General features: G+C 47.2%; 1 protein-coding gene across 1 annotated transcript in view; it reads left to right on the top strand.

Annotated features, from left to right (window-relative positions):
• The first annotated feature begins 9,337 nt into the window (after nt 1-9,337).
• The window catches only part of carmil1 (capping protein regulator and myosin 1 linker 1), a 20,898-nt gene continuing 16,839 nt past the window's right edge, over nt 9,338-13,396 (top strand). The window contains exons 1-2 of the mRNA XM_084031400.1: nt 9,338-9,607; nt 12,167-12,285. Coding sequence (XP_083887526.1) covers nt 9,571-9,607; nt 12,167-12,285 — 156 coding nt within the window. The 5' untranslated portion in view covers nt 9,338-9,570. The remainder of the gene's footprint in view (nt 9,608-12,166; nt 12,286-13,396) is intronic.

The following is a 13,396-nucleotide window of genomic DNA, read 5'->3' on the forward strand; positions in this document are numbered from 1 at the left end:
GTCCAGAAAAAACACATGATATAAAGTTAAAAATTAATTTGCATTCAAGCAAACAAAATATTTTATCATTTCATTTTGTTCACTTGGAGGCAAATTAATTCATTCTTTATACGGACTTATATTGGACTTCTTCTTCTTTGATATTCTGTCTCTATTTGTCGAAATAAAAGTACCATTAAACTGTACATTTCTTTGTAATCAGGTCTGAATGTACACGAGTCCTGACTTAGATTACCAGGATAAATACTTCATGTTCTGCACGGCCTTTGAAAGTATCACAGAAACGCACCAAGCAAAAAAACAAATAATCTTGAATACGGTACTCATAAGTCATAAGGTCCCCCTTCATAAATAAAGGATACATAAATACAAGGTAACTTCTAGAGTTGTAAAACCAGGCTCTGTCTTTCACTTAGCGTGAAAGCGAGCTAGACATCAAGTCCCCTGTGATGATATTCATAATCCCGACAATGGAAATACACATTCGTCAAATCTGAATTTGAAACAGAAAAATGAAAAAAAGAGGGAGATTTTATAATCCAGATATGTTGATGGAACTGTGAAGGTTCCTGTTTTACCTCCTGCCCTGGTAAAACACACTGAGGAAGGTGTGTGTGTGTGTGTGTGTGTGTCTGAGGTTAACGTGGTGGAACTTCTGCGATCATGAAACTCTTGCGTAATACTGAGTATCCAGTAAACATCACATTTCTGAGGTTCCTCCCTGAATGCTGCAACACAACAACACACTGCACTCACATTCAGCATGTAAGGATTTTAAAATAAACTAATTCAAATTCTAGAAATGTTAATAATAAAGAAAAACGCTGAAGAATATCTTGAAATAACTTTTTTGGCGTTGGAACCAGATTGAAAAAATCTCACCGAGGTTTTAAAGGAAGAAAGAAAACTGACTTCTGTTTGGGTTTCTTTTTTATTGTGAAAGAAGAAAAATAATTAATCTTGTCAAGCGTCATTTGCATTATTATTGCGTCGTTAAAATCTTGTGTTGAACGTGTTATCACTCTTAAAACCTCTGCACGAGCACAGCAACACGATGACAGATTCTAGTTCTCTGGATTCTTAATGTCGGAGGTTGTGAGGAAAGGAATCCTTCTGGGTGGAAGCCCATTTACTGACCCGTAGACATATGTATATGTTGAGACTGACCGTCCAACATAAACACATGGAGGCCGACGGCAGCGACGTCTTCTAGTGAAAGACTGAATGTCGGGCTTGAAGTGAACGTTCCTTGGAAACCTTAAATCATCCTGATGGTTTCACTGGCATTTAGAAAATAGTTTCCAGGAAAGCAGACAGACATCATTGTCCTCCTATTTCTCTATGGTTTATGAAGGCATGAGAGTCCTCTCTCCTCTCATAACACCACATATTCAATTCTTCATAATGTCCATGAGCTGAAGTTCCAGTCCAGCTGAGTCATACTCATTTATTTCTTCCATTTAGGAAACAAGGAATCATTTTACTTCTCCGTGCACATAAAAGGCCCACTTTAAATATGAAATAGAAGGCGTGTTGGTAGAGCACTAAATTACTTCTCGGTTATGTTTTGCTGACTCATATGTTCCCATTTCATCTCATTCCCAAATAACGTTCCCACACAAAGAATCTTCTAGTTTCAGTCCGCAGGAGGAACATCATCAGTGCCGTTTTTTATTAAACCTAGCCAACTCGTTTTGTTGCCTCAACCTAACTATGATGTTTGCAGTGTTTTTGTTGTTGCTTTTTCATTTTGCAGGATGCATTGTTGCATATGGACGGTAGGCCCCAGCGGGGCCCCGCCACCTCCTGCCACTCATGTGATCTTCTGATCTTCTTCAGATCCTGTAATCCCTGCTTCCTGTATTCCAGCAGCAGCAGCAGCAGCAGCCTGAGGGGAAAGGCTCCGTCTGCTTCTTACAGGAAATCACTCTGACCTCCGGTGCCCTCATCGCTCCACCTCATCGCTCCTGAAGGGCCGCCAGCTCCCGTGGGAGCTTGTTATTCCTGTCTGCTCATCTGATGACGCCTGCTACTGTAATGATACTCCGCCGGCTCTAAAGAAACCATGCTAGTGTCATAATAGAGTCAAGCATCCTTCATCCTTCCAGCTCGAGGAAGGGCAGGTATCAGGAAACACTGATGTCAAAACATGACTGGATATTAAAGGCCTTTCATTATTTAGTCCAGGAAGAACGGATCCAATTAGTAACCAGGAGGCAGTTTGGGAAGGCTTATAAAAAACTCATAAAAAGGAGTTAGAACGCACTTAAAAACACGGCTGAGATGTTTTTGTTAGTGTCTGACAACATTATGGAAATATCCCAAGAGAAAAAAACATTTTTGTGTCCAAGTCCTGCACAAAGTCAAAGGGGTCCAACCCGGCCTGTCAAGGGGTCTGAACCAGCCTGTGAAAGGGGTCCAAACTGGCCCACCAAAGGGTTCCGAACCAGCAATAAAAATAATGTCAGATTTTGGAATTGCCTTCCTTTTTTTTAATGATGTTAAATAATCGTAATCGACTTGATTTGATCTCGATTGAAGTAAAGTGAAAACTAAATTAGAGACAGAATATCAACAAGAACATACGTGCACAAAGAATACGGCATTGTGTTTCAAGCTAGCTTCTAGGACCGGGTCTACCACACCAGACCGGACCCCCGGGTGCAGGACCGGGTCTACCACACCAGACAGGACCCCCGGGTGCAGGACCGGGTCTACCACACCAGACAGGACCCCCGGTGCAGGACCGGGTCTACCACACCAGACAGGACCCCCGGTGCAGGACCGGGTCTACCACACCAGACAGGACCCCAGGTGCAGGACCGGGTCTACCACACCAGACAGGACCCCCGGGTGCAGGACCGGGTCTACCACACCAGACAGGACCCCAGGTGCAGGACCGGGTCTACCACACCAGACAGGACCCCCGGGTGCAGGACCGGGTCTACCACACCAGACAGGACCCCCGGGTGCGGGACCGGGTCTACCACACCAGACAGGAGCCCCGGGTGCAGGACTGGGTCTACCACACCAGACAGGAGCCCCGGGTGCAGGACCACCAGGTCTACCACACCAGACAGGACCCCCGGTGCAGGACTGGGTCTACCACACCAGACAGGACCCCCGGTGCAGGACTGGGTCTACCACACCAGACAGGACCCCCGGTGCAGGACTGGGTCTACCACACCAGACAGGAGCCCCGGGTGCAGGACCACCAGGTCTACCACACCAGACAGGACCCCCGGTGCAGGACTGGGTCTACCACACCAGACAGGACCCCCGGTGCAGGACTGGGTCTACCACACCAGACAGGACCCCCGGTGCAGGACCCGGTCTACCACACCAGACAGGACCCCCGGGTGCAGGACCCGGTCTACCACACCAGACAGGAGCCCCGGTGCAGGACCGGGTCTACCACACCAGACAGGACCCCCGGGTGCAGGACCGGGTCTACCACACCAGACAGGAGCCCCGGGTGCAGGACCACCAGGTCTACCACACCAGACCGGACCCCCGGGTGCAGGACCGGGTCTACCACACCAGACAGGACCCCCGGGTGCGGGACCGGGTCTACCACACCAGACAGGACCCCCGGTGCAGGACTGGGTCTACCACACCAGACAGGACCCCCGGTGCAGGACTGGGTCTACCACACCAGACCGGACCCCCGGGTGCAGGACCACCAGGTCTACCACACCAGACAGGACCCCCGGTGCAGGACTGGGTCTACCACACCAGACAGGACCCCCGGTGCAGGACCCGGTCTACCACACCAGACAGGACCCCCGGGTGCAGGACCCGGTCTACCACACCAGACAGGACCCCCGGGTGCAGGACCACCAGGTCTACCACACCAGACCGGACCCCCGGGTGCAGGACCGGGTCTACCACACCAGACAGGAGCCCCGGGTGCAGGACCACCAGGTCTACCACACCAGACCGGACCCCCGGGTGCAGGACCGGGTCTACCACACCAGACAGGACCCCCGGGTGCGGGACCGGGTCTACCACACCAGACAGGAACCCGGGTGCAGGACCGGGTCTACCACACCAGACAGGACCCCGGGTGCAGGACCGGGTCTACCACACTAGACAGGAGCCCCGGGTGCAGGACCACCAGGTCTACCACACCAGACCGGACCCCCGGGTGCGGGACCGGGTCTACCACACCAGACAGGACCCCCGGGTGCGGGACCGGGTCTACCACACCAGACAGGACCCCCGGTGCAGGACTGGGTCTACCACACCAGACAGGACCCCCGGGTGCAGGACCGGGTCTACCACACCAGACAGGAGCCCCGGGTGCAGGACCACCAGGTCTACCACACCAGACAGGACCCCGGGTGCAGGACCGGGTCTACCACACCAGACAGGACCCCCGGGTGCGGGACCGGGTCTACCACACCAGACAGGACCCCCGGGTGCAGGACCGGGTCTACCACACCAGACAGGACCCCCGGGTGCGGGACCGGGTCTACCACACCAGACAGGACCCCGGGTGCGGGACCGGGTCTACCACACCAGACAGGACCCCCGGGTGCAGGACCGGGTCTACCACACCAGACAGGACCCCCGGGTGCAGGACCACCAGGTCTACCACACCAGACAGGACCCCCGGGTGCAGGACCGGGTCTACCACACCAGACAGGACCCCCGGGTGCAGGACCACCAGGTCTACCACACCAGACAGGACCCCCGGGTGCAGGACCGGGTCTACCACACCAGACAGGACCCCCGGGTGCAGGACCACCAGGTCTACCACACCAGACAGGAGCCCCGGGTGCAGGACCGGGTCTACCACACCAGACAGGACCCCCGGGTGCAGGACCGGGTCTACCACACCAGACAGGACCCCCGGGTGCAGGACCGGGTCTACCACACCAGACAGGACCCCGGGTGCAGGACCGGGTCTACCACACCAGACAGGACCCCGGGTGCAGGACCTTGCCTTCATTGAAAGCTGTTAACGTGCCTGAACTGAACGTTTCCCATCATGTGAGTCTGACTGAGCTGATGTTGTAAGATTTCAAGCTGACACATGATTGACTTGACTTTCGGCACAGTGGGACAATGAACCCTGCAAACAAGCTTTTCCAGTTTGTTCCACAAGAACAGATAGCGTGAGGAGCCTTGAGCAACGTGGGTGATAATCAGCTTATCCAAGCTGACGTCATCATCTCTGCCCAATCCTCCTGAACAAGAAACAGCTCGACCTCTAACCGAATGAAAGCGGCCATCGGTTACGGGAACCGCTTTCATTTCAGGAAAAGTGTTAAAGAAGAGATAGAAGATAGAATAGTTTGAAGAACACAGGTGAGCTGGTTGCCCCTCCACGACCGGCTTACGGCCCTTAAAGTCACCAAAGTATGAACTGTGTCATGGTTTAGTCTACCTTTCTGCCTCATCCCCACCAGTCTCATCTGCTTATCAGCTGCTTACGTATTTTGTTTTTGTTCCCTGCCTATTTTGGGACTCGCTGATATGAGTCAGTAAATCATTGAACGCTGGCTGACGGCTTGGTAGAAAAACCCAAAACGGAAATGATGCAGATGTGTGGACATTTGAATCGACTGATGCCAATCGATCAGCCGTTGACCAGCTGACCTCAGGCTAGTCGAAGCCCCCGTGAGTTTGAGCTCCACATTCCTTCTGGGAAACACTTGGACAGTGTGTACTGTAGGTTTAGGGCTTTTATTGTGAAAGGTAAGAACAGAATTAGAATGGTGCAGCTTCCAGGACTGACGTAAACAATGAAATGTGGCTTTGTGACAGAGTGTCCAGTAGAACGTTATCATCTTACATTTAGAGGATTGGATTTTGGAGGTCAGTAATCAGAATTGATTTTTTTCCTTTTTTGGGAACAGAAGCAAAAAAACAAGTATCAGGTGGCAACAATCAGCTGCTCAATCATCATCATCATCATCATCATCATCATCATCATCATCATCATCATCATCATCATCATCATACAAACCAAACACATGACAATTATGAGCAAGACAGTTGTGGTGAGTCAGAGCATAAACCTCACGATATAATCAATAATGACGTATTCATAAGCAAATGGAGCTAAATAAAGATGCACTGTCAGCAGAGAGATTTGCTCAGAATGACTAAGTATGTGTTTGGGTGAAGAGAGTCCCCGCCAGACATCAAGATCAACGGCTTCATGCGGTCCGTCTGGTTCTGGTTCTGGTTGGAATAAGGCTAGAGGTCCGTCACTCCCATGCCAACGTGAAAACACATTGATAAACCGTATACTCTGGTAGTTTCAGAAAACCAGCGTTTTAACAGGAGTTATCTTGTGGTCTTGCAGACAGACCTAACAAAGCATGACTCAGCACTTTTTACTGATCACCATCATGATGGAGTTATTTCAGCATCCTTTCATCTGGTTATTGATATTAAATCACAGATCAATACTTTATTCTGGGCTGATACTGCCGTATACATGAAGGAATCTGTATTTTCTTTGTTTGTTTTTTCTGCAGATTTCTAGAACTTTCCAATGATGTCTTTTTCCTGTCTGTTTTTACTAAAACTACAAAGCAGATGATCCCTCCAGTTCCAGTTCCAGGTGCTTTCAGTCGCCCGGCATTGTTCGCTCCCACAGCTGCATGACCGCCATGCAAACCGAAGGAAATGGATTTGCATTCATTTGTGCCATGATATTGTTTGCGTGTCAACATATCTACATCCTGTTTGCAGCAGCTGAGACGATCTTATCTCCGAGATTAGAAACTCCACAATACATTACTGGCGTCGATTGAATGGAAACTTTCCACTGAAGATAAAAGCTTGGTTGTAACCAGGAGACGGTGAGACCGCAAGCTTTTCGTTGCTGCAATAAATGACTATTTGCAAATGGAAACATGTCTTTGTAAATCTTTTCGAGTAGTTTCACTTTAACTTCACCTTGTTAAATAATAAAAGCGTGACGTTTTATAGCGGATGTAAAAGCACACACTTCCTGCCGTTATCACCAAAACAAGCATCCTCTTTTTCACCAGCGAAGCATTTTACGATGTTTTATGATTCAATGCCCAGGAAATAAAAACAACCCAAACATGTTCACATGCTAAATAAAGACGCCTCCGTTTCTTTAACGGCTAGCAGCGACTGATGCAGCTGTCATATATCAAACCGCGGACCGTGGGAAAACGTTTATTTGAAGTGGCTGGCTAATAATACAACTAGCAACGGGCTAGGCTAAGCTAAGCTAACAGCAGAGAGCTGAATCCTGTGATCTCTATGTTGAAATAGAACAAAAAGAAGAAAAAAAAACTATTTTAGGATCACGACACCAACTTCGATAACTTCGTTAGCTAGTAACCATGGCAATGACCGGTGTCTCAGCAGTCGCAGCAGTGTGCGCCGCTTTTTAGTGTCCCCTGGGCAGCATGTTCTCACTCCAACGCGTTAAAATAATGCCAACGCTAAGGGTTTTAGGTACAACGGCGTGTTCCGACCACTGGGGGGCAATATTCAGCGACAACAAGCGGCATCTATGCTAGCTAGCTTCACATGAATGTACATTTATGTTTCTGATGAATCCTAATTATCGCGTTCTAATTAGCCGTCTCTCCTGTGCCCGCTGCCAATTAGTCGACTTCTTGAGTTTACTGATTACTTTTAACAGATAGAAGGCTGTTAAACGCCTCTCATACTGTCATGATGTCATCGATGACATCAGCAGTGTCACTCTGGGAACAGTTTAAAGCCTTTTACATTTGTGGTTTTATGGATTTTGTTAAATATTTATTGTCATGTGGGATTATCCTGGATAAATCACAGTTAGATAAGTAATTAAAAGCATTCCATTCTAAATCAATTTGACTGCATTTAATTTCAAATAATTGGTCTCAAAAGCTTTCAGAAAACGAGAGTCCAGGCATGAATCTGATTTAACAATTATGAAATTAATTAATTGCAGCATCTTCGTTTCTATTGGCCCAAAGCTAACGTGGGAGTTACGGTCCTATTATGCTTCTTAAGTGATCCGCATTTCCCCCAGACACCCTGGATCCCAGACCCCGGACCCCCAGTCCCTGGACCCCAGACCCTCAGATCCCAGACCCTGGACCCCCCACTTTGAGAGTCTGCATGGATTGAGACCAGCTGCACACTGGAGGAGCATGAGAACAGAGATCACAAAATGTCTAAAACTCAACGTCGCCACCTTCTGGACAAAACCAATCATTGCAATATTTTACAGAGATGTGTAAAACAGCTTTGTAAACTTATATATACATAGAAACATAGAAACATATATATATATATATATATTATGAATACGGATGAAAGCAGCAGCATCAAAGATCGTTTTTGGTTCAAACATATCCAGAAAGAAACGGTTTGGTCCATGAATCCAGCAGCTGGTCTACTTGGATCCACAGTGACACCGACGGCTCCATAGCGCCATCTAGTGGCCGACCAGAACTCCTTCCTCATCTTCCTGGTTCTCTGGAGATGTGGATGTGCCAATGAAGTTGATTCTTATTATTACAGCTGCAAGATTTTTAAAGGCATTTAGTATAACGTGAAATTCAGTGAAGTCAAAATGCTTCAAAATTGTAATTAGACAGAGTTTAGACATATTTTATTTTTATTGTAATTTTACTGTGAATTTTTTTTTTCTGAAAAACTGTTTTAATGTATCATTTTATATTATATTCTTCTTGTTGTACAGCGCTTTGATGATTTATAAATGCATTTATTATTATAATTATTACTCAAGTAAAATTACAGACACGTGTGTTCAGAAAGAATCTGATTCAACTTTACTCTGGTGAAAGTGTAAAAGTACTCTGATACTCAAGGCTAACTGTTCACGTCTACTAATTAAATTAAAACTAAAGTAACTACCCTGTTTTTGAAAACATGGGTAGTAGGAAGGAAAGATATTTGTTTAAATTCGCGAGTATGGGTTAAAAGTTAAAATAAATCAAATATAATAATAATAATAATAATAATAATAATAATAATAATAATAATAATAATAATAATAATAATTAACAGCAAATATGTTTTGTTTGTGCAATACTTTTTAATATCTTCACTGGTTTCATCTTATTTTGTGCAATACATTATTTATAATTTATTATATGTCACTTGTTTCTAATAAGATTTTTATTTTGTGTCTTATTTCGTATTTAAAATACAATAAATCAGAAATTACAGTGAGCTGCTATATGCTTCCGCGGCCACCAGGGGTCGCACTTCGCCACAGTTTTATTTGAGCAGCAGGAGAAAAACTCCTGTTTTCAGGACAAACCAAAGGAGAGGAGGAGGGAGAACACACACACACACACACACACACGCCCACACACACGCACACACACACACACACACGCACACACGCACACACAGCCAGCGTGATGCAGATGTTACCGAGCTCGTACCGGCATGTAGGGACGGTAACGGGCAGCTAATCCGGGCGTCGACAGGTGACCGGGACTAGACTGGGACTAGACCGGGACTACACCTCCACCGGGGGTTTTTAACGTCGCTTCCCCCCGGTTAGACCCCCCTCCTCCTCCCTCCTCTTCGGTTTCACTTCGGCGAGGAGAAATGGAGGAAAACACGGAGTTTCCCGACGAGCTGTTCGGTAAGAACACTTGGCGTAACTTGTAGCTAACCCCAAACCACGAAGTTATCTTAACGCGTCAAGTTCGTTACACCACCGGAAACTCGTTAATTAGCGTGTAGAACGTCACAACGCGTTAAAACGAACCGTTTATACGTAGGACTGTAAAACATATCACGTCTTTTATTTTTTAGATTAAGCATTTTATTTTGAAATCCATGTAAATATATTGTACCAGAAGTTTAAAGTAACGCGTGTTTTTAACTGTTGGCCGACTTTTCTCCGCGTTGTTAGTTCGTTCGTTCGTTTTGTGAGTAAATGGGTGATTTTCGTGCCCTGAGGGCTGGGCTGCTACCTGAGAGCTTCCTCCTCCTCCTCTTCCTCACTTCCTGATCTGATAATACAGGCTCTGGGAAAAGGGGCGTGGCCTGGGACATTCCTCTGGATTGTGAGATTTTATCGAGAGAGAGAGAGGGTGGAGGTTTAGGTTCAGGGTGGAGGTTTAGGTGCAGGGTGGAGGTTTGGGTTTAGGTTCAGGGTGGAGGTTTAGGTTCAGGGTGGAGGTTTAGGTTCAGGGTGGAGGTTTAGGTGCAGGGTGGAGGTTTGGGTTCAGGGTGGAGGTTTGGGTTTAGGTTCAGGGTGGAGGTTTAGGTTCAGGGTTTAGGTTTGGGTTCAGGGTGGAGGTTTAGGTTCAGGGTGGAGGTTTGGGTGGAGGTTTGGGTTCAGGGTTTAGGTTTGGGTTCAGGGTGGAGGTTTAGGTTCAGGGTGGAGGTTTGGGTGGAGGTTTGGGTTCAGGGTGGAGGTTTGGGTGGAGGTTTAGGTTCAGGGTGGAGGTTTAGGTTCAGGGTGGAGGTTTAGGTGCAGGGTGGAGGTTTGGGTTTAGGTTCAGGGTGGAGGTTTAGGTTCAGGGTGGAGGTTTAGGTTCAGGGTGGAGGTTTAGGTTCAGGGTGGAGGTTTAGGTTTAGGTTCAGGGTGGAGGTTTAGGTTCAGGGTTCAGGTTTGGGTTCAGGGTGGAGGTTTAGGTTCAGGGTGGAGGTTTGGGTGGAGGTTTAGGTTCAGGGTGGAGGTTTGGGTTTAGGTTCAGGGTGGAGGTTTGGGTTCAGGGTGGAGGTTTAGGTTCAGGGTTTAGGTTTGGGTTCAGGGTGGAGGTTTGGGTTCAGGGTGGAGGTTTGGGTGGAGGTTTAGGTTCAGGGTCCAAAAGCAGTAAAAGTAAACGGAGGCGGCCAAACTTTTTTATTTTGTTTTATTTGGACTTTGTTGCAACGTAGAAGATTCATTCTCTATCAAACATAACACTAATTACCCCGGTCTAGTCCTGACCCCCATTTAAAGGTCTAGTCCTGACCCCCATTTAAAGGTCTAGTCCTGACCCCCATTTAAAGGTCTAGTCCTGACCCCCATTTAATGGACTAGTTCTGACCCCCTTTTAAAGGACTAGTTCTGACCCTCTTTAAAGGACTAGTTCTGACCCCCTTTAAAGGACCATCCCAGTCTAGTCCTGACCACCTTTAAAGGACTAGTTCTGACCCCCTTTAAAGGACCCTCCCAGTCTAGTCCTGACCCCCTTTAAATGACCATCCCAGTCTAGTTCTGACCCCCTTTTAAAGGACTAGTTCTGACCCCCTTTTAAAGGACTAGTCCTGACCCCCTTTTAAAGGACTAGTTCTGACCCCCTTTTAAAGGACTAGTCCTGACCCCCTTTTAAAGGACTAGTTCTGACCCCCTTTTAAAGGACTAGTTCTGACCCCTTTAAAGGACCATCCTAGTCTAGTCCTGACCACCTTTGAAGGACCATCCCAGTCTAGTTCTGACCCCCTTTAAAGGACCCTCCCAGTCTAGTTCTGACCCCCTTTGAAGGACCATCCCAGTCTAGTCCTGACCCCCTTTAAATGACCATCCCAGTCTAGTTCTGACCCCCCTTTTAAAGGACTAGTTCTGACCCCCTTTTAAAGGACTAGTCCTGACCCCCTTTTAAAGGACTAGTTCTGACCCCCTTTTAAAGGACTAGTCCTGACCCCCTTTTAAAGGACTAGTTCTGACCCCCTTTTAAAGGACTAGTTCTGACCCCCTTTAAAGGACCATCCTAGTCTAGTCCTGACCCCCTTTAAAGGACCATCCCAGTCTAGTTCTGACCCCCTTTAAAGGACCATCCCAGTCTAGTCCTGACCCCCTTTAAAGGACCATCCCAGTCTAGTTCTGACCCCCTTTAAAGGACCATCCCAGTCTAGTCCTGACCCCCTTTAAAGGACCATCCCAGTCTAGTTCTGACCACCTTTAAAGGACTAGTTCTGACCCCCTTTAAAGGACCCTCCCAGTTTAGTCCTGACCCCCTTTAAAGGACCATCCCAGTCTAGTTCTGACCCTCGTATCCATGGCGACGAGTGTGACGGGGGTCACAGCGGGTTTGTAGACGGCTTGTTGTCAAACATGTGGAGTAATTAGTCTCCTCGTCCATGTGTTTGTGATCAGCTGCTTCCTGCTGTAATGTTTTCATCCTCCTCATGACCTCATCAGGGGGAGGGGGAGGAGGGGAAGAAGAAAAGGAGGTGTAACGTGGTGTCATGTGACCGTGTGTTGCAGAGAGCGTGCGGGAGGCGGTGGGTCGGAGGGTGAAGCTGACCTTGAGGCGCAAAGTCCAGCTGGAGGTCAAAGGTGACAAGGTGGAGAACAGAGTGCTGGTGAGTGACATCATGTCGTTTGTTAGCAGCTTTAAAAACGACCATCAGGACCAGTTCACAACGAACATTCCTGGCCACCATCACCGTCGTTTCTGTAAATGATCTCCAACAGGCAAACGGCGCCGCATGAAATCACCTTTATTTCTCCCAAATTCTGTGTTTTCTCTTAAAATTTTCTTGATGGTGCAAATTAAACAACTCAGTAAGGAAATCTGAGAATGTATTGAAGTAAACATTCTAGTAGTTCTGATTCTAACTCCTTTCAGAGATTCTGCAAATGTGGGTGCAATGATTTATGGTGGAGGAGGAGGAGGAGGAGGAGCCTCCTTAAGGTGGAGACCTCCTTAAGGTGGAGTCACAATTAACACATAACATTTGTATTAAATAGGCTTCTGTTTGATTAAAGGGACAATTCAGCAAACATTACGTAAACCAGCTTCAACAACAACACTCAAAGACTTCAACCCGCAACCGTCCTGACGCCTTCACAGGGTTCATACGGTGCTGGAAATCCTTGAAAACACTTGAGTTTTAGCGTTGTGTTTCCAAGGTTTGAAAAGTGCTTGGATTTAGACTAAAGTGCTGAATTAGTTTTCCTTTCATTTGTGGTCCTTCTGTAAAAAGCTGTCTCCAAACATCATGTTGGTTGTTTAGAGGACAATAACATCTCATTTAATGTGATGAACAAGTGACATAATAAGTAGACTGAATACTGACCATTGGATTGGTACAAAGATGGAGTTTACCACAGCTGGAAGGGGCTGGAAAAGCATGGAAATTCACCTTGAAAAGCTTTGAAAAGTGTATCTAACTCTGAAAAGAATATAACTTCACATTTCCTTTGACCGCATAACGCTGCAGAATGCGACTGCAACTCCTGTCTGGACTTGACTGAAGCACACACACACACACACACACACACACACACACACACACACACACACATTCCACAGCTGTAGACCAGCAGATTAGAAACTGATGCCATCGTTTCTGAGAAACACCAAATGAAATGCAGATTGTGTCCCGGACCAGTGGATCCCTTTCCAGTCTTTCCAGTCCTGATATCTGGTCTGAGTTAAAGTTGATAAACTGTGTGGAAGTGACTGTGAGTGTTCTTTTACGTGTAAGGTCA

This window comes from Eutrigla gurnardus (genome assembly GCF_963514095.1).
Source record: "Eutrigla gurnardus genome assembly, chromosome: 17".
Lineage (NCBI taxonomy): Eukaryota > Metazoa > Chordata > Actinopteri > Perciformes > Triglidae > Eutrigla > Eutrigla gurnardus.